Below are 25515 nucleotides of genomic sequence, written 5' to 3'. Positions count from 1 at the left end.
TGCTCTGTAAAACAACTAGGGAAGAAAAAAAAGGCAGAAATTGAACACTTACCATCTCTGCTCTTTGCTTGTGGTTTCCCACTTCTTCCAGAGCCTGAGATAGCTGAGCCTTCAAGACACAGGGGAAAAAAAAAAAAAGGAAATTAATTCTAGGATGTCATTTTAGAAGTTTAATAAGACTGTCATCCCCTCCTCCCCTCTCCCCCCAAAAATTCACCCAGGGCACCATGATTTTCATGGCACTGAGAAGGAATTGTGTTTGTTCTTGTTCTGTCCTGCCAGCATCCCATGCCATGAGACAATCCTGTCCCAAAGAGCCTGAACTCAACACACACAATTAAAAACGGGTTTATTGCAGAGAATGCCACTAGATGAGCCAGCCCAAATTTCAGTCTCATGGGCCAGACAGAACCATGCCTCCACTCCATTTCTTTGCAAGCTGCAGAAAGAGTGGTCTAAAAGCCACCCACTTTTGCCAAGCTTAACTTAGAAGAAGAGGAGGTTTAGCTCCATAGCTCTGGAAAGGAGTGCGTGCTTCAAGTTGACACCATAGAAAATGTTCTCCTGAAGTTCTGGGGTCCAGGGCTGGGTTTAGAAGCCTTCCAAAATGCTGTGGGACAAAATACTAAGAAAATCTGCTCTGTAACATAAACCTCCTGGATTTCTGTGAGAAAATATCCCAATGCAGCATTTTTACTTTTTTTAAAGGAAAATTTTGATTTGAGATTGTTTATATTTTGAGTAGAAATATCTTCTGTTATCCCAGCATAATTTGGGGGGAAACAGATACTTGACTCAGAAGAGGATCTTTCACAGAGTTTTGTTTATGGAAAAGGATTTTAAACAAAATGGGTATTTAGGAGATGGTTAAGAGAAGCCACACATAACATGAGTGCTATTACTTCCCACATCTTTGATTTTCCAACACTCTTCTAAGGCTGCCATCAGCCTTTCTCTGCTTAGCAGAAAGCCCAAAAAATAGTCACTAATGACAGAGAAGATAATTAAAACAATGTAAACAAATAAAAGAAATAAAAACAACTTTCCTACAAACTGATTTGCGTAATTTCAAGCAAATATTCATTAAAACCCTCCAGAGTCCCTCAGCTTCTCACCACATGAAATATGGGTCTTTTGAGTGCCACATCCAAACCAGAGACAAACAGCAAGCAGTTTATTATGATGAAAGGCAAAACATTCAGCTTTGGAGGCTGAACTGAAATGCAAGCAAACAAACAAATACAGCCTAAGTGTTCAGCACAGCAGAAGTTCCATTATGCAAACAAACAACCAAACAGTTCAAAATTTCCCTGGCCCCAGAGCTCAGCAGAAACTGAAAAAGTTTCAGCTTCTTGCTGAGCAGGGCCTGGGATGATGTGACATTATTTGAGGAACAGACACTGAAATAAGATGAAAAGGGTTTTAATACAAGCCTGGGACCTGGCCCAGGAGAATGAAACACCCTCATTAAACACTGCAGGAGATGCCAGCCCCAACCAAAACTGGAGTGCCTGGATAAGCAAGCAAAGAGAAAAAATGAAATGATCACCAAGTTTGATGTGGAAACCTCAGGGAACTGTAAATTTGCAGACATCTGGGAAAGACTTTTCCCCACTGCTACCGAAGCAGGTACAATGACAGCAGCAGGCTGGAGTTGCCTGGGGAAGAATTAGACAACATGGCCTCAGAGAGGTCATTTAGGAGAGGTGCTGGCATAAACTTTGCAAAACTCCCCAAGACTGACTGAATATTTTTGATTACAAACTACCCCAACTGTTCTGTATATTTATTAGCCTTATCCATATGAAGATGACCTTTAGATGAAAACCACTAGCCTATTCTAAACCAGATGTAAGAATTACTTAATTAAAAATTACATTAAAAATCATGTATTTTCTTACAGTAACTGAATTTGAGGGTCAAGTCTCTGTTCACACAGACTCCTTTAGAATCACAGAGTAACCCACATTGGAAGAGTGTGAATCCCCTTAAGGCTCAATCCCCTGTGGTTTTGGTGGGCACCTAGCACCCAGCCTGGATCAGCCCACCACACTGTGCCAGGCTTTGGTCACCCTCATAGTGTAAATGTTTTTATTTATAACACCAAGGCAACAGTACCCTAGGAGCCTGTTTAACTAGATGGGTTGAAGAGTATTTTAAAGTATAATACCTCCATAACCATCAGAAGAAAAGGATAGCAAAGACTCCAACATATTTTACTTCAGGAGAAAGCTGGAAAAACCTTTTAGGCAAGAGAGAAATAATACAAAGGGATGGGAGAAATTGAAAACACAAGCAGGAAATATGCCATAATTTATCTTATATATAATATGGCTTGGGGAAAATAACCATTTCAAGGTGCTGTGCCAACAGAGACACAGAGAGAAACCTGGACAGCAAGTCCAAGCCAGCAGCATAACAACAGCAGATCAATACAATTTGGAGAAGCAATCAGATAAAAACTAAATCACAAAGTAGGTTTTCTTCATTGCATTTATTTCTAGGCAGCTCATCTCCAAGGGAAAGAGTCAGTAACGACTGGGAATTCAGAGAGCAGCTACTAAACTTACTAGACTGCTGGAAGAAATGATTTATGAAGATTAAAAGATTTTTATACATATGGTTTGACTACAACTCTCACAGAAGAGCAAAAGGGACATATTTAATGCACTGAGAGCTGTTCCAGTGACAAAGCTGGAAACAAGGAGGCTTCCCCAGCGCTGCTGATGCCGTGGGATGCACTCGGAGCCCGCAGTGGGGACCCTCCCATGCCCTGTCCGTGCCCACCTACCCACACAGGTGGGGAAGCACAAGACAAAGCCCAAACTCTCAGCAGGGTCCCCAGTGTCTGCACTTGCCAGGCTGTGATCCAGCTGATCTGGATGCTTTATCACGTCCAGTTTGTAAACATCAGCCCTATCCCAGACTTTTTATTAGCTTAAATCAAATATTGAACCTCCCTCAGCTGTTAGAGGACAGCTGCTTGCAAAGTGATTCACTGCCATATTCCTTCTAGGCCACAAGAAAATACAAACTAATCACCAGCAGCATGACAGATGCACACATTTTTAATTATGGAGGAGAAATTAGGCTCTGAACTTATCCCCACATCTCGCTTAATCAGAGTGCTGGGGAGGAGCTGCCAGCCCCCACAGCCATGGAAGGAAGGAGCTGCAGAGGGCCCTGGACTGGTGCCTGGCAGCCTGCTCAGCCCCTGCTCCCATTCCCCAGGCATTTGCCAGAAAAGACTTGAAAAAAAAAAAAACAGTGTTGTGTTGTTTCTTGGAATGTATCTTCTCAGGAATGAGCTGTCAGGTTTCTGGGTTGAGCCATCTTTGGCCACATCCAGACAAGGAAAACATGACGGATGGACCTGGGACATTCAGGAGTGGTGGGAAGGCACAGGGATCCAGCAGATGCTGGAGCAGTTTGCCAGTCCCATCTCAGAGTTCTGCTCTGGGAAGAGCCACGTAGGTAGTGACAGGACAAGGGGGAATGGCTTCAAGCAGGAGAAGAGTAGGCTTAGACTAGACATTAAAAAAACAATGTTCCCTGTGAGGGTGCTGAGGCCCTGGCACAGGTTGCCCAGGAAGCCGTGGCTGCCCCTGGATCCCTGGAAGTGTCCAAGGCCAGGTTGGATGGCTCTCTGAGCAGCCTGCTCTAAGAAGGTGTCCTTGTCCACAGAAAGTTGATTTTTAAGGTCCCTTCCAACCCAAACCCTTCCGTGATTCTCTCTGTAGCTCAGCTCTGTTTTAGGGGCTTTTCAATTGATCACATCCACCTTGGTATCTCTCAGGAATCTCTCAGCAGGATAGACTTCTGTGTTGAATTTTCAGGCTACACATAAAAGTTAACTTAAAGCTCCAAGGAAATTCTCTTTGCTTAAGACACGTGTTAAATTCCCACAGACCACTGAGCTCAAGCACTAAGAAACCTGATATGCAAACAGATATTATGAATCAGATATACAAACACAGTGCAATTTTACCCAGCGAAGGCAACACAAACAGGTAAAGGAAAATCGAGTAGCAAAGCAGGGGGAAAAAAATCCTCTCAAGTACTCAATTACTTTCAGCTTTCAAAAAAAGGGTTTGTCAATTCAAAATATTCATCTTACATGAAAACACAGTCTAATCTACTGTCAGTGGACTGTGATCCTCAAAAGAGAGCAGCAGGAAGGGGAGAACCTGTGCTCCAGCCTCACTGGGAATCTGCAGCTCGGGCTGAAAGAGGAGCAGGAGCGGTTTCCAAGGAGAGGAACCGATTCAGCTCCAAGGAGACATTTCTGAATTGTTTAACTTGCTTCCCTGCATCAATAATTTGTCTTCTGGACCTTCCAAAAGTCAGCCTCCACTGACAGCACTGGAGGAGGCTGGTCAGGCAGGGTTTAATGAATGAAACTGAAGCAACCTGGTGGTGACAATGCAGTTGTTAAACCCACTACACCCAGAGCACCCCACATCCCCTCCCAGGGCTGATGGTGAGCTGACTGCCCTGAACGATGGGCAAGCAGCTCAAATGTGAGCCCCATTTGTAGGGAAAAATTAACTACTCAGTCTCTAATGAACAGTCTTTCTCTGCACAACAATACCCTCTGCTCTACGAGCAATTAGCAAATTGAAGCGCTCTCTTTGTGGACCTGCATTAATTTACTCCTCGATGTGGCACATTAAATAGCTCACAGGTACAGCTCAGCAGTGGCAACAGCCAGCACCATAAAATAAAAGCTTGCTTCAAAGAGTTTGGGAAGCAAAATTAGGCGTGCTGTATACAGGGAATAAATCAAAACAACCTTCATTTGGAAACATCATTTTAGTCTTATGCTTTCATCAAAAAACATGATTATTGTAACAGTCACGTTAATACAATGTCGGTACTCTACAAGGGAGAGAAACAAGCAGCACATTCACTACCTCAAATTAAGAAGTGCAATTTTTATTCTTTCTCATCAGGGTGAAATACCTGAGAGCATAGACAGCTGCCTATTCTGAGGTTGTGCTTTCACAGCTATAAATCCCAAGTGAGAGTCCCCAGAAGGAAGGCCACTTGTTGGAAGGGCAGCACCCCTGCAGGGGAGGAGAGGACAGGACAAAGAGGTTTTGCCTGGCAGAGCTGGAACACAGCTGCAAAAAATGGCATTTTTACAGCTCACTGAAGCCCAAGATACCCTTAGAAGTATTTTATATGCAACAGTTGTATGCAAATCCAAGTCAAGTGTGATAATTGGCTAATTCAGGTATAACGTTAATTAATAGCTATTCCAAAGTAATTAACTTCTAAGTTAAATTCTTGCTTCTCCTCTTTGAGAGTTAACACACAATTTAAATTTACAAGGATATATCAGCTACTGATCACAGAAATAGGGAATTTTGTATGTTCTAACATGCCAAATCACTTCAGTTTCCTTGTGCTGGCTGCCCCCCATTCCTTGGATAATTTCACAGTTACTTATTTCCCTGATCGCTCACAAAAGAAGAAAGAAGATGGAGACTCTTGGCTCAAGTTGGATGGCTTTAGTGTGTGGCTAAAGTGTGATGTGACCTCTACAGGGTCCAAGCCAGCCCAGCTTGTCTGGTGCCATAGGCTGGGGAAGAAGGGAAAGAAAAAAAAAAAAAAAAAAAAAAAAAAAGCACAATATCACCTTTTTCTATCTGATTCAGGAAACACAAGGCAAATAAAGTGCATTGAAGCTGCAGCTGAAATACAGAAGGAAACTTGAAAACATGGCAGCACTCCCAGGACAGTTCTGATAAGGAAAGCACTGACTGCAACAATTAGAATTCAATCCAATGTAGAAACATAAGCACCGCTCTGATGAGTTCCATGGAGCAACACAGGAATAGGATGAGAACAATCTGAAGAGAACTTTGCAGCCACTAATTACCTCTCATGCAAAGAACGAGGCTCTGGCTTGTGGAGAAAACAGAAGGAAAACTTTGATTTCACAAAAGCCACAGACAGATTACTTCTGGGGGTGGCAGAGACTGAGCATAAGTAACTCATCAGCCACTTGCAGTCAGACTTCACTTTATTTGCATATTGTCATCCTGCATATTAAAATACTGTGAGAACCGAAATTAAATTTTCATTAGTGTTCAATCTGAAATCTCACCCGTGGGATTCAGCTTTCAACAGTTCATGCATGCATTTCCTTGTTTACTTTAAAGTTAGATATCCATTTATGCCATGCTAGCCAACACTTGTGGCCTTCAACCCATTGCACACCATTATTGCTCAGGGGCAGCTGTACAGGATTGTTTCTGCACCTCTGAACTGCACTACAGAATTACTCTGAACTAACTGGTCATTTCTAATTTAACATATTTTGACGCTTTGTAGTTGAAATTGCCAATCTTTCACAAAATTGCGTCAGTTGAGATCACAATCAGAAAGACATTTTAGTACCAGCCATTGCTAAATAATTTCCTTGCTGCTTTTCAGGCCCCTTTTTGCTGCTCTCAAGAAAGTTCTCCTGGTTATAAAATCAAATGCACATCCTCTATAAAGTGGGAAAGAACAGCTACAAATAAACTCTTCTGCTGTCTCAGAAGCATCCAGAACACCATGTTATCTCACAGGAGCTGGATTGGAGGTGGCAGGGGGCTCAGCCTGATGCAAAAGTGAAGAGGAAAATTCCTCAACAACATTTGAACGTGTTTCAGAAATTTAAATTCAGTGAAACCACACTCGCTCTGACTTGCAGAAAAGCTGCAACAGGCAAAGCAGAGACCATTACTTACTGACGTAATTTATGAGCATAGGCTTGCAGCTCAATGAAAAGCATGTGTCTCAGGCCACAGTTTATGTAGTTCTCCATGTAATTTAGTCCTTAATTTCACCCCAAACAAGGACAGGAAGCATGGGAAACGAGAATGCTTGTAAGCCAGATGTCCCACATCTCCAGGGACTCGTGCTCCTGGGCATCACAGCAAACCACAACACCCAGGGACTGAAGGCCACTGCTTTGTCCAGAGCAGTGAGAGTGCTTTCCATGAAAAAAACAAGAGCTGCTCCTTCTCTGAAAACCAGTTTTGTACTGGATTTGTGCAGGGAAATGCCGCCCCCCAGTGAGAGACAAAAAGCAGCTGGTTACCAAAATCAGGGAGGAATAAAGCAAAGCTCTTGGGTGCTAAACAAAAAAAATGATCCTGCAAATTGAAAAAATCGCCAAAGTCGTCGCTATAATTACTGAAAATGCAGGGAAAATATCTCCCCTAGCAAAGATATGGGCTCCTGTCAACACTCTTTCAAGATTTACTGGACGAAGGGATAATAACCACACCTTTCTCTTGCTCTTAAGTCTCAAGGACAGACCAATCTCTCTCCTTCTCTTTAAGAGACACAGTCGCTTCCTAATGTCAAGAATTCTCGACAGTAAGCTTATTATAATGAAATAACCCCAAGCTCTCCCTGGTTAGACTATGAGAAAAGGGTGTTAACAAAGTGACTGTGGAACAACTGATATGAGATGAGGAAGACAGGATTCCAAGCAGGAATTGTCCACATCCTTATTCCTGCAAACCACTTGACCTAGCTTAAAGTAATCTGCACAGTCCTGCAGCAAAAACCTGGCTTTTCTTCCCACTCTGCCTAACAACTGCTGAGAGACCTGGGGCGAAGCACTAAACTCTGGAACTCCTTTCTTTTCTCTCCCTCTCTAACCTAAAGATAATACTGACTCTGTAAAACCCTTCCAAAACCTCTGAACAAGGATAATCTCTGAGCACAAGGTGCCACTGTTGACACAAACCACACCTGATGGGCCACAGCACTCGGGCACTAAAAGGATTAAGCACCATAAAGTCCGGCACCGACACATTCAGAGGTGGCAGCAACCCTGTCTCCCTGATCCTCAAAGCAAAGGTGACCTTCACAGCTGCAATAAAATGTAAAACTTGGAGAAAGACCCTGAACTTCTCTAAATCTATTCCATCATCACTGTTCTCCCAGGCAGATGCTGCCAGGAAAGGAAGGGAAGCAAACTGGGAGATGGAAAAATGCAGAGCATTGGATTCAGGAAAGGATGAGTACCTGGAGGTTGGACAGCCCCATGCCAGGCTGAAACATTTAAAAATGAGGCAGGTAGGCAGGAAAATAGTGGGCTCAGGTAACAAAACCAGCTTAGTTTTGCAAAAACATCTCAAAACAAGAACAATCATTTGTTGTTTCAGTCTCTGAGCTACAGCCGAGGTTGAGGTGAGGCTGAGGGGCAACACCCCAGAGACTCCTCTCTCCCCCTGTTTCCCTTGATGCTTTTATTCAGCACCTTGCTAAGAAGGAGCACAGAGACCAAAAGATTAGCACAGCTCTGCTGGGAACAATAAACTTGTGTAATAGGTCTCCTTCCCTCCATCCTAATCAAATGGTGCTGCAGTCCCCTGGGGAGAGGATACAGTGCCAAACAAAAAATGTGAGTTTGCAGCTGCTTCCTCAACAGCAAAGGGCAGCCTGACTGATGAAACTCTGCCAAGCCAATTGCTTCCAGCATGATGCAGTCAGCCAGCACAGCATCTCCAGGACACACACAAGTGACTGCAGGATGCTGGTGGACTCTCCAAAGGAGCCTTTCCCTATCACTGGAACACCCATCAGAGAAGCCTCTGCCACTAAAATTCTCTTTGTGGCCTCAGAGAAGCCGATGAGTGTGAAGATGGAGCAGGAAGTCCTTCCTCTTTTGCTGCTCCCCAGCAAGAGTTTTAACTCAACAGCAGAATGATAACCTGGCATAAAAATCTGTGTATTGAGGGTCAGCCACTAATCTCTTGCCAGGAGTAAAAAAGATTATTAATATATTAGTGCAAGTGAAAAACATTAGGAGAGTACCAGCCCACTCCACAGGGAAATAGCAAATAGATAAAGAAATACACAGTATCTGGAGGACATTAAGGAGAATTAATTTCACTGTGCTGTGGTCAAACGTCTAAAGGTGAAATGAAGGGATACCAGCACCCAATCCTGAAACAGATGTAGCAAATCAGGGAACCTGGTAATTCCTCACTATTTAGGAGCTCTGAAAACAGGTACTGTAAGCAATTCTGGGATCTGGTGAGCACAATGGTTTCCTCAGGTTGTATTAACCCTCCTGGAGCTGGGAAGCAGAGCTAGAGACAAACAGAAGACAACAGCAGCTAATGGGAACGGAATCCCTTGCCATTATATGCAATAATGAAGCTGGTTGAAGGAAGGAGGAACAAATGCTTGAGTATTTGTTTAATTTTCTGACAAAATTTTAAGCCCAGCTCATTTATTTACTTCTTTTTTTTTTTCTTTTTCCCCCCCGTCCTTTGGTTATCAGCAGAATGACTTCAGGCTCCAAAGCTTTCCCTTGATGAAAGCAAACATTAGCACTCACCAAACCCAAAAAAAGGAAATCTCAAAAACTAGAAGTGGTGGCAATGTGGCACCCAGCACCTACCAAACTGTTCACTCCTTCCTGTGCATTTTTGCCAGTACAACCTCCCTGGATCTAAGTTCTCCCCAGCAGTTGCCTCCAACTAAGTTTGATAGCTAGAGGGAAAGAAACAGCATTTAGTTCATGAAATCTGTAAATTAGCCATCAAAAATGTTCACTCTTATCCATTCATCATAAAAAAAATGGTGGAATTACATCTCTACCTAAAAAAACCCTTCTAATTTCAGCCCCATGAGTCAGCACTGCTGCATCTCATCACCAAGAGTGATTCATTGTCACTGCACTTCTCAAAGTCAAGAATAAGGGTATTCACCCCAATTCTCTGTCATCTCATAACTCCTCTGGACCCAGGCACCGTGTTTGCACACAGCACTGTTATAATGATTTATGTGAGTGTGTCACTTTTAATTTAAAGGGATAAAGAGTTATTGTCAGTCTAGCAACCATAAAGCAACATTTTCTTTCCACTGAGCTGACAGTTGAATACCTGGAAAATATTCCTGTTTGCTGAGAAAGGAGAGGGCTCTACAGCCCATAGCCTTAGGGTGTCAGTGCTTCTGAAGACAGGAGTGGATGGCCAGTGTCTTTGGAGAGGAACACTAGGACTTAGGAGAGTTAAAAAAAGCCTTACAGTGGAGTTAGAATATGAATAAAAATTCAGACAAAAGCAGTGTTGATGGAAAGCCTCTGCCCCAAGTGAAACAGTGAGGAAGAGGGTTTGGGGTATTGATTAGACCCCAAAAAGATGATCTGTAGCTGGATAAAACAAAGAATACCAGAAGTTAAACAGCAGCACAGCTATGGTTTTCTTATTCAACTCTCCTAATATCACAGTCATTTTTGATAATCTTTTAGCTGCTAAAACAAGGCTACTGAACAACTCCCACTGACCTTACACCCCTGAGTGGGCCAGTGCCTTCCTTTAAGCTGCCCAAGGCTGCTGGCAGCTGGTGATAGTTCAGAAAAGTGTCTTTAATGATGCTGTGAGCTCTGTCCCTAGATATCTCACTGTTATCCCCACAAACACTCCCAACAGGAGCCCTCAGGCATGTGGGCACACTTCCTTGGGCAACTGTTGTGAGCCAGCCAGAAAACAACATTGGCAAGTGAAGATCTGTATTTAAATCAAACTTTCTTTGCTAGCTTGAATCAAGTTTAGTTTCTGTTCTGGTTCTCAACACTTCTGCATAGGTTGCCCCAGCTCTAACAAAGGTCAAGGAGGGGTTTCAGCCAGCACTATCCTTGGCTTGGGAAATCACAGCCAGTGTGGTTTTGGCATCCAGCAGAACAGTGGGTAGAGTGCCTAAGCCTCGGAGGGTCTCCAACAAACTTCAAACGCTGTTGGGAGTTGCTAGGTAACAACATCCACCCCCAGGACAGGATTGTGCAATGTTTGCTCTGCCAAAGCAATGCTTGCCTTGCCCTCGCTTCCGCCCTGGGAATGTGTGTGTTGAGGACCTGTCTCCTCTGCTGCCAGAGCATTTCCAGCCTCTAGTCTGGGTGCCTAGTTGGATTTTGCTGAATAAAGCAAACATCCCATTTTAAACATAGCTATTATAATTAGCAGAAGCTCATTGCTCAATTCCCCTTCCAGACAGGGATTTCCAAATGTCAGTGTGCTTAGCACAGCTGATCTGTGCTGGCTGCTCTAAACACAACTGACCTAGGAGGGTCCAGAGCATAAAATCAAATCCTATTGTGGGTGGTGAGATGGAAAAACAAACAGGATAATTGTCCTCCTTCAGTCTATACCTTCATTTTCCTGTACTGTCTGCACAGCACTGTGAGCAAGGCAAGGTGAGCAGAGACTGACATAGAAGGTATATTCATGCTTGAGGCCAAGCAGGAATTTCTCTTAGAAATTTATACCAGTTTTCTGAATCAGCCCTCCAGATAATGCTGCCTCATCCTGCTTGTCCTGCCAGGGTATCACGGCATAAAATCAAAGGGCAGTAAGGGGAGAACAAAAAAAAGGGGGGAAACCCCAAACTAGAACAGCTCCTGCTGCTGAAACCCTTTTACAGAGGCTCTGGCAAATGCAGAGACCAGTTTCAAGCAGTATTTGCTCTCTAAACCTGGTCTGGGAAAGCAAAAACAACCTTAGTCTTCCCAAGTGATTTTCAATATTAAAAGAAAATTGCCAAGTATCTTTTCCCAGCACAGACCTCCCCTCACCAAAGAGCTCCCCCTCCATGAATGAGAAGTAAAGCACTCCCATTTCCAGGTATTGCATAAATCAGTGGCTCCCAGCCTTCCTGCAGACACTTCAGAAACCCTGGCAGAGCTCCACACACACCTCAGAATGTCCCAGGGAGCCAGCAGAAGTCCAGCTGGGTTTATTAATGTGGGCCTCGTGCAATCTCTCACCTGTGGTGCACAAGTGTCTCACCCACAGCTCCTGCCTCGTTGTTTGGGATATGCCAGGATAAACTCCACGAAGGGCTGAAGCAGATTAGCACCAAGCTGCTCAATAAAAGGAGAAACTGAAGTTTAAAGATCATGTGTCCTTTGCAAGGCCAAATGAGCAGTCATAATTTACAATTACTGTATTTTACCCCATCAGGTTTGCACTATAAACAGATTAGAGGCAGAATTTGCCTGAAGTTTAAGGGAAAAAGACTGAAGGGAGAAAAACCCAGAGGTTAACAATCTCTCTATCCAAAGACATTCCTCACACTGAAAAAATAAAAAAATCCGCCAAGATTCCAACTGGAAGAAAAAAAAAAAAAAGTGTAAAATACCCTCAAAGAAAATCAAACATCCCTGCACACCATGGTCATGCTCCTGTAACTTCTTACAAGAGGAACAAAACTCTTCTACTTTTATTTGAGAATTTATTCAAAATAAATAAATCCCAATGGAATTTAGGCACACTGTAGAGGCTCCAGCAAAAATCGTAAAAAAAAGCAAGCAAACTAAAAAGATCCTTTCTTGGCATGCTCTTAAAAGAAGGATTCACCACATTTCTGATTGACTGCCACTGTGGTTTAAATGAATCAGCTATAAATAGGCAGCAAATGCAAGGCAAGCACTTTAAGGGAACAGCAAGGGGGTTTTTTTTGTTTTCTCTTGTTATTGCTTAATGGTCTGTTGGGAAGGAGGTGGCTGACAAGGTAGAAGAAATATGGTAAAAATATAAAGAAACCGAGAAAGACAGGGTGTGGGAAGGAGGGATAAGGAGACATAAAGACATACCAATGTAGGGAATGTGCAAATACCTTTCTGCCTCTGGTTTTCCAGAGGAGTGCAGGATCAGGGATGGGAACAGGCACACAGACTTGGAGCTGGGGATGCCCTGAAGGTCTCCTCACAGCCACAACTTGGAGAAGGCTTTTATGTTATCAGTAACTGCAAAGTCAAGCTTCTGTGGGCCACCTTGGACTTTTCTAGTAACTAAAATTAGTTACTAGAAACGAACTAACTAGAACTCTCTAGTCTTTCTTACGTATCAGATTCAACATATGAAGTGCAGCCATTAAAGAAAAGCACTGGAAGTGTTTCTGCAGCCCTCTTGTGTCAAGAGCCACCCAAACCAGGAGTGGACTCAAAACAAAGTTAAGCAGCTATCCACATCATAACAAAAGTGAAAATACTCCTGTCAATGAGCAGCAGAGCTGGAGGAATCTGAGTCACACCCAGACAGGATCCAGTTTCTGGAAAGCATTTGCAGGGAAATGTCTAATAAACTACTTTTTAAATATTGAATAATTGCTTCTGAAAATAGCTGGAGCTTATTTCACAGCTCTTGTTCCAACTGTCTGCTCACTCTCCTCCTCTCTCCCACAGCTAGTCTGACTGCCCACAACATCCCCAGTCTCCAGCTTTCTGGCATCCTTTTTAATTACTCCTCTTAATCTTGTGCTCCTTCTTTCAAGCCTGAAGGAGACTCTCACAGAATCCAAGGAGCAGAAAACCTTCTGGTTTCCCTTCCCAAGGAGTCTGACTAGCTTTAAAGATCTTCTCTACTGCTGCAAAGTATTTCCTTGCAACTCCATGGAAGATCTTTGCCAGTGAGCAGCCCAGGACCTCCTCAGAGCCTTCTCCTCTGTGGGGATGGAGGCTGATCGATCCCATGTCAGCTCTGCACAGATTTACAGCTTTCTCAAAATTAATTGGAACAGAAGGGACCATTTCCATATGTTGCTCCATCAGTGCTGCTCGGTTTTGGGCTGAAAGGATTAACTCCAGAGGGAGCACTGCAATTTCATCTTAGCCGTGGTCCATTTGTTTCCCTTGGCCCTTCTGCTGAGACTGCCAAAGATGCCAGACAGGATGATATTTCTGAGATGTGGGTGTTTATCTTCTCTGAGTGGACCAAACAGCAACTTATTTCAGGAAACCAATCCAGCAACTCACAATTGCTTCTTGCTCCAGCAAATACAGCCTGACAAGGCAAGAGGTGAAAGTGCCTGATGGTGCCATTAGAAACCTTTGAGTTTCCTTGCTCCTGAATGCCTGTTGAGCAAAACTGTGCTATAGAAACATGAGATATCTCCATTTGGCAGGGGAAGGGAGTCAAAACATGTGCCAAAATAATCTCAGTTATTAGCTCCTGCCACACAGCTAAAGGCTGTATTGAGCCACTCCTCCATGGCACAGTGGGGATGCTCAGGGCTGGGAGCTCTGTTCCAGAGGCTCCTGGTGGCAAAGCACCATGGAGCATGACAGAGAGCTCCCTCACGAAAATACTTACAAATAAGAATTGCCAACACTTCTTTTTTTAAGCTTCTTTTCATGCTTCAATTTTCTTTCTTCTTAACCAAGCAGACAACCATCTACACACATTTACCTGTGCCTAAAAGTGCCTGACCCCAGGGCAACACCAGCTTGCTTGTCCAAGGTTGATACATGCCAAAATAGTGATTCACTCTTTGTGCAAGAAGCCACAGAGGAAGGGTACAGAAATGTACATTTGCTGTAGGAGTGGCTGTATTTGTGCCATGCAGCAGCCTCCAGATATTCATGAAGACTTGAGTGTGACCTTTCCTTTTCTCAGTCCCCTTTGCTGGTCAGAAGAAAAAGTGTAATCCAAAGAGCAAGTGGAATGTAACAGAAGATAATATCCACAATACTTGCAGTAATGTGTCCAGTGTCAATGGGCTGGAGGAATGGGGTACAATGACTGTGGATCTCTGGCCTAAATAAAAAGATGCTCATTATCCTGAAAGGAAATGCCACTTAGGAATGATAAGGTCATGCTGCACAGGGAAGATAAATGTCATTTCTCTACACCGCAGTGATGGTCTCACCTACTGTCTTCAAAAATGGACCTAAACAGCAAAGCAATAAAAAGCCTGTAGAATTAGCCTGGGACATTATTGTTTTGAGAGTGTAAAATCACTCATCTAGAGCTCTTTAGAGATGCTTTCCTAGGAACACTTCTATATGTGTACACGTGTATTTACATTGTGGGAGTACATTTACATTTTGGGAGTAATAATACATGAAAATAATTAACCAACACTTTCAAACAAGCTTGGGTGTGTTTGGTACCACGTTTGTCAAAAGAATTTGAGACTCACCATGTATTTTATACAGCTGTACACATTCCCAGGAATTAAATCCATCTGCATAGGTAGTTTTGCACTCATCACAGGCCCCCCCCTCAGGCAGCCTCTGCCAAGCACAATGAGCAGCTCTAAATAAATACCATCCATAATGCCAACAACTTCTCTCTTTTCAGCAGCTCTGTGGGCTGCCATGCTGCAGCTGAGAGACAATTAAGTACACTCAGATGATCTTTAAGCACACAGTACAGAGCAATCCCCTCGGAGCAGGAAGGGCAACATCCATCCCCTCTGAGCAGAAGCAGCACTGGGGGCTCCAGGTAGCTCCAGCCCAGGCCCTTTGAAGAAGGGGTGTCTCATTTCAGCACTCTGCAAGTGGGGGGCTTCTGCCCCTTCACACCCACACGTGTGCAAGGCAAATAACTGATGAACATTAGTCACTGCTTGCATGTTCCCACCTAGAGGAACAGGGGTTGTCACTGCAGACATCACTCCTGCTGTCCCTATCACCTTCCTTCATGCAAAAGGCCACAGAATGCTTCAGAAACCAGCACCTTATTTTGCCAAGGTGGGACTAGGTCCATGGAGGTCAAACAAGCACACATTTTATCTCAGTATTTGAGATATCAGGGGGCTGATCTATCCTAAGGCTGCATTTTTCACTAATGAAATGACCTATTATAAACTAGAAAGTGAAGAATTCTGCATCCATATGTTGATAAAATTGAGAGTATTCAGAATAGAATTGTCCAAGGGTAGGGCTGGTAAGAACTATCTTAGCAATAATACCTACCTACAAAGATCACTGGTTTAGGGTCTCTGCTATCAGGTCAGTTCCCAAATGCACTGCACAGCCTAGATTTTATGAAAAATTCAGAGTTTGTGGGTTCTCAAGAAATACTTCAATAATTAATACAGATACAGACACTCATCATTTTTTTTGTGTATTTAAATAATGTACAGTGGTAACCTTTATACAAAGCAGCCTCAAACCCTCTCCCATTATGCATGATATGCTACTTAAAATAACCTCTACAAAGTAATGACTCTGTTCACGTTTATGGTTACTGAACATCTCACTGGGCTTTTACACACCATTAATACCATAACAGGTAATCTTTCAAGCTTCTTGTTGATTTCCTTTAAAAATCAAAAATATTTAGGTTTAGCAACTCTTCCAAGAATCAGCTTCCCAATGATAATGAACTGTTTCTACAATTCTCCGAAAAGAAGCGAAGTCAATGCCACAAAAACGCACGTTTGGGAGTGTGGAACACAGGCACAGGAACACAGAAGAGATAAAAATCTATGTCTTAAGCCATGAATCAGTTCTGTTTTTAATGTGAGCTTGAACACAACTAGAAATCTGAGCGTACACGTGTCAAAGCTGCAGCCATTAGAGCCGTTTAAACAAATTGAAAACATAAATCACATCCATATGTCAAATCGATGTGCCATGCATTTCATAGCCATGATACTGTCACCACAGCTGGATTCATAGCACATGTGCTCTACAGCACTGCCTGTTTTATTAAACAGCATAAATAAAATTCAAAAGAAAAATGTTACAACTTGCATTACAGGGAGATTGTGGCTTTCTCTACAACTTTGGACTTTCAGTTTGTTTTGCTGAGAAGCTTTTAGCACAATCAAAGCACATTTGACATTAACACTGATTAAAGCAAATAGATAAATTGCAAAGCCTCTGAGAAAGCAGAATTGTTCCATACAATTTACCTGGACCACCCCTGAACAGAGAAGATCTATATCAACAGTTTAGTTTTTATTCACAGCATGGTGAGAACTGCTATCAGCTGGGTTTTTCACTTACTCTGCTCCCAGCCTTATCCAAATATTAGTAGGCTGGTCACATCGAAGGGCAAAAGAAAAAGAAAAATAAAGAGAGAAATCCAGGCACCTTCCTTTGAATTCTGTTCACTGTTTTGACTGGCAATGGTGCCATGCTCGAATTCATGACCTTAAGACAAACCAGGCTGAGGAAATGGAGGTGCTGCAGCCTCTGGACAACCCAGGCCATGGTGAAAGGCTGGGTGAACAGATGGGAGCAAACAACAGTTCACAACGTGGAGAAGTACTAAGGGTGAACAATTATTGATATTCTGAAACAAAACAACTGCAATTGGCACTTGCATTTAGGCCCCATTCGACAAACTGCTCAGGCACTATGCTGAACCAGGCTTTTTAGACTAATTAGTTCCCTGAAGAAACACCTCTTCTACTGCATGTAATGAAGGCCAAAATAAAGAATCAATGGGCCTCAAAAAGAAAACCAAGACAGCAACTACTGTTGTTCTAATTGCCACAATAACCGAAGTATTAAGTGCGTTAAAATGGATCTTATAATCCTTGCAAACTACAAAGAGCAGGAGTGTGGGGATCCACAAGAGCATGGGAACAAGCTTCTGTTGGTGTTCTTTTCTCAAAGCACTTTTTCTATGTTGTAACTATTTGGTAACAGGATTTCAACAAAACTCTGTAGCTGGACCCCACAGAAACACAGAGGGCACAGCTGTGCTGAGCCTATTTGGAGGCTCCACAGGAAACCCCTGGAATCTTTACAGGATGTTTTTAAACAGAAAATAATCATTAAAAATATAATTCACTTTCACAGGTCACCATCATCGTGAATTAAAAGATGACACGAAAACACTTACAACTACATACTTTAAATCTTAAATTATGCAGAGATTATGCAATTACTCTGAAATGAAGCACTACAAATCACAGAATTCAAATCCAATGATTATAAAAATCAACAAATCTCAACAAGTTCAGAACATCTCAAGACTCCCAGACAAGAGCTATTTCATGTCATTAATACAACTCAAAGTTAGGGAAAGAGGTAAAATTTCCATGTAAAACACTGTCCTGATGTGTAATATTAGCTTTTACATTTTGTCAGAAGACATTTATTTCCTTTCTGCCCAGAACTTGGTTTCCACGGGCTGTTAAAGCTTTCATTGATGTGAGGAGGTGCCTAAGTAGCAGTTCTAACAAACAGGAGACATTATTGGCCTGAGCCTGATTGATTCACTGATAGAAGGGGTAAGAAGCACTGGCCTGAGAACCCCTCTGGGAAACATAACCTGAACAAGCCCAGCTTCTAGTTTGAAGAGAAACTGGTCATTCCCAGCCAATTCTCCCATTTTCCCAAATTTTACCATTCCTAAAGAGTCAGGCACCAAAACATTTATCTGGTGGCTGAGCCACATGAACACGACCACACACTTCAGGAAACTCTGGGTTGGAAGTGCTCTGGAGAATGCAGCAGTGCCTCCAAAGAGATCCCATTGCCTCATTCCAGAAAGGGACCACACACCTTGGAAGCTGTTGGGAAACTTGGACCATTCCTGCCCAAGGCAGACCAGCTGTGTGGCACAGCAGTGACATGGGCTGTACCTGCACAATCCACATGGATCAGACCAGTGTTATCCCAAATCACCATGCTTTCCAGCCTGGAGGAGATTCATAGAGGTTAAATCTCCAAATTAAACACAGAAAGCAGTTTGTCCTAATGTTGAATGTTTCTCTAACGTTGCTAAGAAAACCAAACTTCTGCAATTGTGCAAAGCAACACTGGGAAATGGTGCAAGCTCTAGAGGAACTTGCCCAGCAACCTCTTTACTGCCTCCCATCCATCCCTCCACGCTGCCTGCAGCTGCAAGTGGAGACCAACGCGAGAACACACTTCTAACTCTTTCAAAGCCTTCCTTTTGAAAAGCTGGAAGCTATCTGTTCCTAATCCATTCCCCAAAGATACTTAATTTGCCTCTGTCTTCTGCCTGAGAGGGAAGAGACATGTCATCACTGCTCTGCCTGTGCCCCAAGTCAGCCCCTGCTCCCCAGATGCAGGAGGGGATTTGTACCACCCTGCACAGAAGTTGCTCTTTGCTGTGGATAGAGCCACTGCTCCCATTCCAAACATATTCCTGCTTCCTCCTCCTCCTCAAGACATCTAATTGCAGAGCCTGTATCTCTCAGCACAGGCATGCAGGCTCTCCAGTGTAAAGCATTTTAAAGCTCTCAGCATCGCATGAAACGCTCTCCCCTGCTCTATTGTGGTAAATATGACTCATAACTGCACCTCAGTTATCAGCTCTTTCCAATACATTGCTAAGAAATAACCCAATTTTAAATCTTCTGTAGGAATTTAGACACAGTTCATCTGTTTCTCATGTTTCCTATAGCCAGGGACATCTGAAGCTAATCCAAATTCCTTAGGTCAAGCTTCTTTTGTGCTTGGTTATTCATAACATCACCAGAAGAGGCTATGGGAGGATTTGTTCATACCAAGAGCATTTTAAGTGGAGCATTGTTAGGGAGAAGGGAAAGTCTCTCTGTTGCTGGCATCTATCAATCTGCCAGGGCTGAAGTGAGTACTTAGAGCCTGAGTACAAGAGCATTCCCACATCCTCTGAGCATCAAACCTGGACAGCAGAACAGTCTCACCTAGGCTGGGTGTGCTTCCTGCAGGCTGAAGCACTCAGCCAGCTGAGTCCACCCTGAACTCCCTGCACTGCTAGCACAGGTGATTGCTTACATTTATCATTACTGCACATCTTTACATAAGAGAGTCAAGATGTGACCCAGCAAGAGAACAAGGGGCACAGCGTCACTGACTGCATCTACACCAGGAGTGTGACTTTCAGCAAGAGGTGACAGCAATGACAATTGTCTACCCCTGTCCTTACTGCACTCAAAGTGAGAGCAGCAGAGCTGGGAAATGTTTTTCTGTCCATGCACTTCAACATGCAGCCAAGAGGTAAAAGTGTCCTTGAGGCTGCTGGTTGATTTGCAGCTGGGGTTATTTTTCTGGGGGCTTGTCCATAAGGCAGCTTTTCACAGGCTAGAGAAGTTGTGCTAGTTAATGATTCACCCTATGCAAGCTGGTGACAGGACATTCTCATTCCTGAGAATGATGGAGGTTGCTTCCAGTTAGCTGTGGTCCCTGGGAACTGCTGACTTAAAGCCATTCTTAAACTGTCAGAGCATCCACACACTAAAAATAGCTGCAAAAATCTCCCTGTAGTGAAAACAATGCTGGCTTGTGCAGAATATCTCCAGTGTAAGGAAGTGCCATGGACTGCTTCTCTTGATCAATTACTGACTTTCAGGACAGATCCAAAATGAGGAATCTCCTCAAAAAAATTAAGAGCAACTGAGTTTTAAAATCTAGTTTGACCAAACAAAAAGTCTCAGATACACAGAGACAGGATCTGCTGCAACATCAATTAGTTTTAAGAGTCACTGTCCTTGGAGAGGGCAGGGCCTGTCACCTTTAACAAATCATTAAACCTCTTGGTGACTTGGCTTCCTCATTTATATGATGATTATTTGCCAGGTGCTCTCCCAAAGCACAACCACTGGCAGGTGTAAAAGGGAGGGGAGGAAACTAATGACTCACTGACTCAATAAGGTCACTCAGGTCTGAAGGAAGATGAAACACGTGACATAACACAGAACCCAAGATAATCCATTTTGCAGGACTGCCAGAGAACATAGGCCTGACCTACTCTCCTTTAGCAAAGAAAAACCAAATGCAAGGGACCTCAGTGGTTCCTGGGAAGGCTCGAGTCTGCCAAGAGATGCCAAAGCATTTGGGTTCAAAGTGCTATTTCAACAAGGTGTTTGCTTTGTCAGAAGATGATGTTCAGCCCTGTGACTGCTTCAGCAATCAGTGGGAGCTGATGCGTGGAGCATCTCAGCACCATCTCCAGGGAGAGCCTGTTCTCTCCCACGAGCCACGGATAAGATGCTACGGTGACAGCAGAAGTCTGGGCAAGTGAAACATATGCCATTCTGGAGTGGCAGGAAAGCTCTAGTGATTCCAATTTGCTCCTTATGGACATCCAAAGTGAGCAGAGTAATCATCTCACTGCTTCTTAAACTTGTCACTGAGCAAAAAAAGGTTGGATGGCAGCAGAGAGGTAAAGGAAGGAGGCAGGAGAAACCTGAAAATTAAAACAAACTCCTCTGTACCTTGCGCACATGGGAGGAAACATCTCTGTAAAGTTCCCATCACCACAGAAGCCCCTTCTGCTGTGTAAAGGAGCAATCTACCTTTGAGGGGGAGAGGAAATATGGCAAAGGAACAAGATAAACACAAACTGTGGATCAAAGGGAAAAAAAAAAAGGCAAAAAAAGTGAAAAAGTGCTGATGGGGGAAGCTGGGTGAAAGACAAGGAAGAACTGTTAGCTGCTCAAATTAACATTTTAATGCATTCACCGTAAAATTTAAGCAGTTTAAGCACTGGGGTGGCTGCTGAGTAAACCCCCTTCACAAGGAGCAGATTGGTGACTTAACAGCACAAAATCAGCAACATCCAGGTTTCACCATCAGCAGATGCAGTGCAGTTATCAGGGGCAGATAATGCCACAATATTTGGTCAATGAGTTTTGAGGTCACCAGTAATGCCCGTGATGGCACAAAACCACAGAACATATGGCATTTGGTGTGCTGAAACTGTCAGACTCAATTAACTGATTAGAGTACATATGGTGCTCACAGACAGGGGAAATCTCTCAATGTAAAAGATGCTGGAGACCATTGAAGGTGTCAGCATGAGTCTTCCTTGCAAATCTCTCTTCATTAAAGTTTCGTATGGAGCCAGGAGTGTTGTAATAAAATCACTATTAATGCAGTTATATTTATGATTATCTCCCTTTTGTGCAGCTGGATTTAACTTTTCAAACACTAAACTCCACATCAAAGCTTTTTCACAGGAGCTGCTGCATGCACAGAAGCTTCTTGTTTTGTCATGTTTACCTTGAAATTAGAAGTAATGAGAGCTAAGGTGGTAAAAGTTAACCAAGATTGGTCAGACAACTATAAATGTGACCAGTATCAAAACAGAAATTCACTCTGCCATAGAAATACAGTTACAATTCTGTGAAAGTATTTATAACAGGCTGGCCAGGGACAAACTCATTCCCTCTCCAGTTCCAAAACACACTTTTAAAAAAGATGGTGAGTGACACTTCATTAACCATGTGAAATGGGCTGACACAGCCTGCTTGCTTTTCCAGCCACCATTTCAGATGACACTTTTCTTTGCATCTCTTCGTGCTTTACATTCAACACTCGGTAAAATGCTTCCTTGAACCTCTCCAGCCACATCAGCCCTGTGGAGTGGGGGCTGGGCTGGGGGCAGGCAGCTCTGGGGAAGAGAAAGCAACTGCTTGTCTGTATGCTTGCATGTCCATGCATTACAGATCCAGCTTTTCTCATACAGCATCAGTGAAGGGGATTTAAAAAGTTCCCCACCTGCCTTTCTTTGCCTTCCAGTCCTCTGCCCCATCAGGCTCTGACAGGAGTGGTTCTTCTGCAGCATCACCTCTGAAATGATCTGGGATCAAAGCATCCTGCTGTATCCCAGTTTCTGGAAGGTGCCTGTAATCCAGGTGATGTCTGATGCAGACAGTGCAGTGCTCCCAGCAGCTCTCCTGCCCAGCAAGGGCTGGGGCACAGCTCCCTGTGTCCCCTTACTCCATCCCCCCAGCAGACTTTAACCCTCACACACAGCCCCCTCCAGAGCTTGCACACTCCTCTCCCATTCCCTGTGCTCTTTTAAGCAGCTTCCCACTTCCATTTGCACACCCAGCAAAGGACCTACCAGAGACCTCATCTCCCTAATGAGTTAAAAGCTGTTGTCTCAGCCCAAAATCTTCCCAGTCCCACACAGCTTCCTCCTCTCTCTTACTGTATTATCTCTCTCACTCCATCTTAACCAGAGTTTCCTGACTGCTGCTCAAATGGATGGAGAAATCTCTCTTTCCAGAGTAAGGAAAAACCCCTGTTAAGAACATCCCTTTTTCCCCCTCTATGTTATGTCAGAGGTGGGTTGCTGGTAACAGATTTGGGCAGCCAGAAGAAACAAGAAAAAAATGAAACTATTAAGGCGTTCTCTTCTCAGAGATTTTGTTAAATTAAGTGAAAGAGATTTTGTTAGAGTACTCTGTAGCAAAGATTTAAAAAAAAAAAGGGGGGGGGAATGTGATAAAAAAATCAGAGAGGACAGACATGGTTCATGGTGCAAATGTTAAGATTTATGAACGAAGCTGAAGGGCAGAACCCCCCAAATGCAATACAGGAGGATGATTTACCTTGGAGCCTTCAAAGGCTTTTTTAAACTCCAGAAGCTCCTGGACCACAGCAATACCTGGAGCCTCCCCAGCAGAGCTGGAGCACACAGGGACTGTGTCCCACTGTCTGCTGGGTGCCAGAGGCTCCTCTGTGGGCATCACTGTGAGTATCCACAGCAGCAAATCCCCTGCTAACAGGTGATCTTCCTTGTTTTCCACACTTCAACCATCCCAGCCTTCCAAAAATGCCAGCCAGGCCTTTTCAGCTCAGATCCATCACTGCCCTCTGCAGCTGCCCCAGGCCTCCCCTGGATCTGTCTGGAGTAGCTGGGCACTGGTTGCTTTGCTGCCATGGGCACAATGCTCCCAGGTGAGCCCTCCTGGTTCTCCCTGCTCCTCTCCAGCTGCCTGTGTGCTGCCCTTCCCAGCCCATCCACACCAGAGGCTCCCAGAATGCTCCAACCCTTCTGCCACACTGATTTAAACATGCTGAAATTCCCTTTTCCCTCTCTCCTCACCCCCCTACAGAGGCTGTTTCTGCCGCATCTCAAACAACTGAGGCTCCAAGGTGCCTCATCCCAGCAGTCTGCTCTGTTTGTGAGCTGAGTCATGCAGGTGTCAACATTTCCAAACCTCATGGGGAGGCTCAGCAGAGTTGGGAGGGTGCAGAGCATTAAGTCAGAAGTTATTAATAGCTGCCATCGACCATCTCGGCAGCTTTGATCTACTGGCAGCTGATTACAGCTGCTGCTCCTGATGATGAAGCACCAGGGGTCCTGCCTGTACCTCAATTTCCCTTTCCAGTTTCCCGATTTTTACTGGAACAAAACACTTTCCCCCAAAATTTCAAAACAGATGGGATTCAGCAGCCAACACTGCAGTCAGAAAGGCAAACACAATCAAGCTGAAGCGTAAAATTTTACTTTGTGAGGAAAATATCAGGTCTTTGAATCCTGCTTCTAGCAAAGTCTTTGAAAGGCTTAGAGGTTGACATCACACACAACAAACCTCCAGAGAACACAGCTCCTTTCTGAAATTTTCCATGTAGCCCTTAATCCATATCCATGAAAATAAACTTAGAATTTGTTCCCTATAAATAATTAAAGGGGTATAACCAAATTGTTCCCACACTCTTCCATGCTTTCATCTGAAGAAGAAAAGATAATTTGCTATTGCCTGAAGACAGCACACCTGACATATTCAAGGAAACAATTCAGAAAATCTCCCTGAAACAACCTAGAGCCACTGTTGGGAACAACTAAGGAAGCAGGATAAAATAGCCACCTATCCCTTTATGTCAGCATCATTTAATCCTGCTCTGTCTGCTGGGAAGCAATACAATATTCAAAAGACAAAATAGAGAAACATTCCAAGGCAGATGAATTCAGGCAAATTTCCATTTTATCTGGTGTTACCAGCTAACTTCTCTACCAGCTTGCCCAAAACTTTGCAGAATTCATTTTCTGAGAACACCAATGAAATGGATCTACACCAGGACACTGATCTACACCACATTGTGCTGTTCTAAGGATTTAAAGATCACTGGAGCCAGTACTGCCTGAACTAAGCCCCCATCTCCCAACACAAGGAAAGAGCATTTTTAAAGATGCCAGAAGCAGCAGTTTTGTGCAGAGTGAGACAACTCTATGGTTTGAGCATGAACCCAAGGAGCAATTTCTACCAGTCTACTCCATTTGAGTTATAGCATCTAAATTGACACGATAAGGGAATTAGACATGAAGAAAAACTCACATACTTATGACTATTGTAAAGCCTAATGTAATAAAACTGCCAAGCTTTAAGGACACAGACATATTCAAAGTATTTCAACTCATCACCACAAAGCCCATTCCACTAAGAACAACAGAAGGGAGGAACAATTTGGCTGATGCAGGTTAACATTTAGCTCACCACAGTCACATTTCAGATTCCAAATTTTCAAAACGAGAACTAAAGAGAATATAAGAATGCCTTTAAGAGATACTTCTACCTTTGGACAGAATGTTTTCTTTCTTAGAGAAAACCTAGTAAAAAGCATTTAATAGTGACCAGAAATCCGGGGTTTTCAGGCCTAATGTCAAGAAGTGAAGAATTTAAAGCAAACACATACTTTACTTCTTCAACCCTTAAGTAAAGCTGTTGTAGACACAAGTGGCTCACTCTGTACAGGAGAGCCTTGATTACACGTGTGATAGAGTGTGTAATAGATAGAATCACTGACCACAGCACAGAAAACCCCACACCTGCTACCCCTTCACTCCCCCTTAACCACACCCTTTCACCACAGGGAGTGGTTGTCCCTCCAGCCATGCAGTGCAGCACAGCACACTCAGCACACCCAAAGATGATTATTCTTGGCTTCTGCCAGCTTCAGCTGCAGAACAATAACTCGTGGCTCTTATTGATCCTGGAATTTCGAAGCACGAGCATCGCAAATCTGGCTTCTGCAAGAGCAGATCCCGTCACCAGGCAATTCAATCTTGGAGGTCTCAA

At 43.6% G+C, this 25515-nt stretch overlaps 1 protein-coding gene across 17 annotated transcripts in view; it reads right to left on the bottom strand.

Annotated features, from left to right (window-relative positions):
* MAD1L1 (mitotic arrest deficient 1 like 1) overlaps positions 1-25515 on the bottom strand; it is a 349002-nt gene that overhangs the window by 181041 nt on the left and 142446 nt on the right. For all 17 annotated transcript variants that reach the window (XR_011155161.1, XM_069029432.1, XM_069029437.1 and 14 more), the window contains one exon: positions 53-109. Coding sequence is in view for 16 of the 17 variants with exons in the window: in XM_069029432.1 (XP_068885533.1) it covers positions 53-109 (57 nt within the window). In the remaining variant the exon portion in view is untranslated. The remainder of the gene's footprint in view (positions 1-52; positions 110-25515) is intronic.

Source organism: Aphelocoma coerulescens, chromosome 14, assembly GCF_041296385.1.
Source record: "Aphelocoma coerulescens isolate FSJ_1873_10779 chromosome 14, UR_Acoe_1.0, whole genome shotgun sequence".
Classification (NCBI taxonomy): Eukaryota; Metazoa; Chordata; class Aves; order Passeriformes; family Corvidae; genus Aphelocoma; species Aphelocoma coerulescens.
This window is presented reverse-complemented; position numbering and strand designations above follow the sequence as displayed.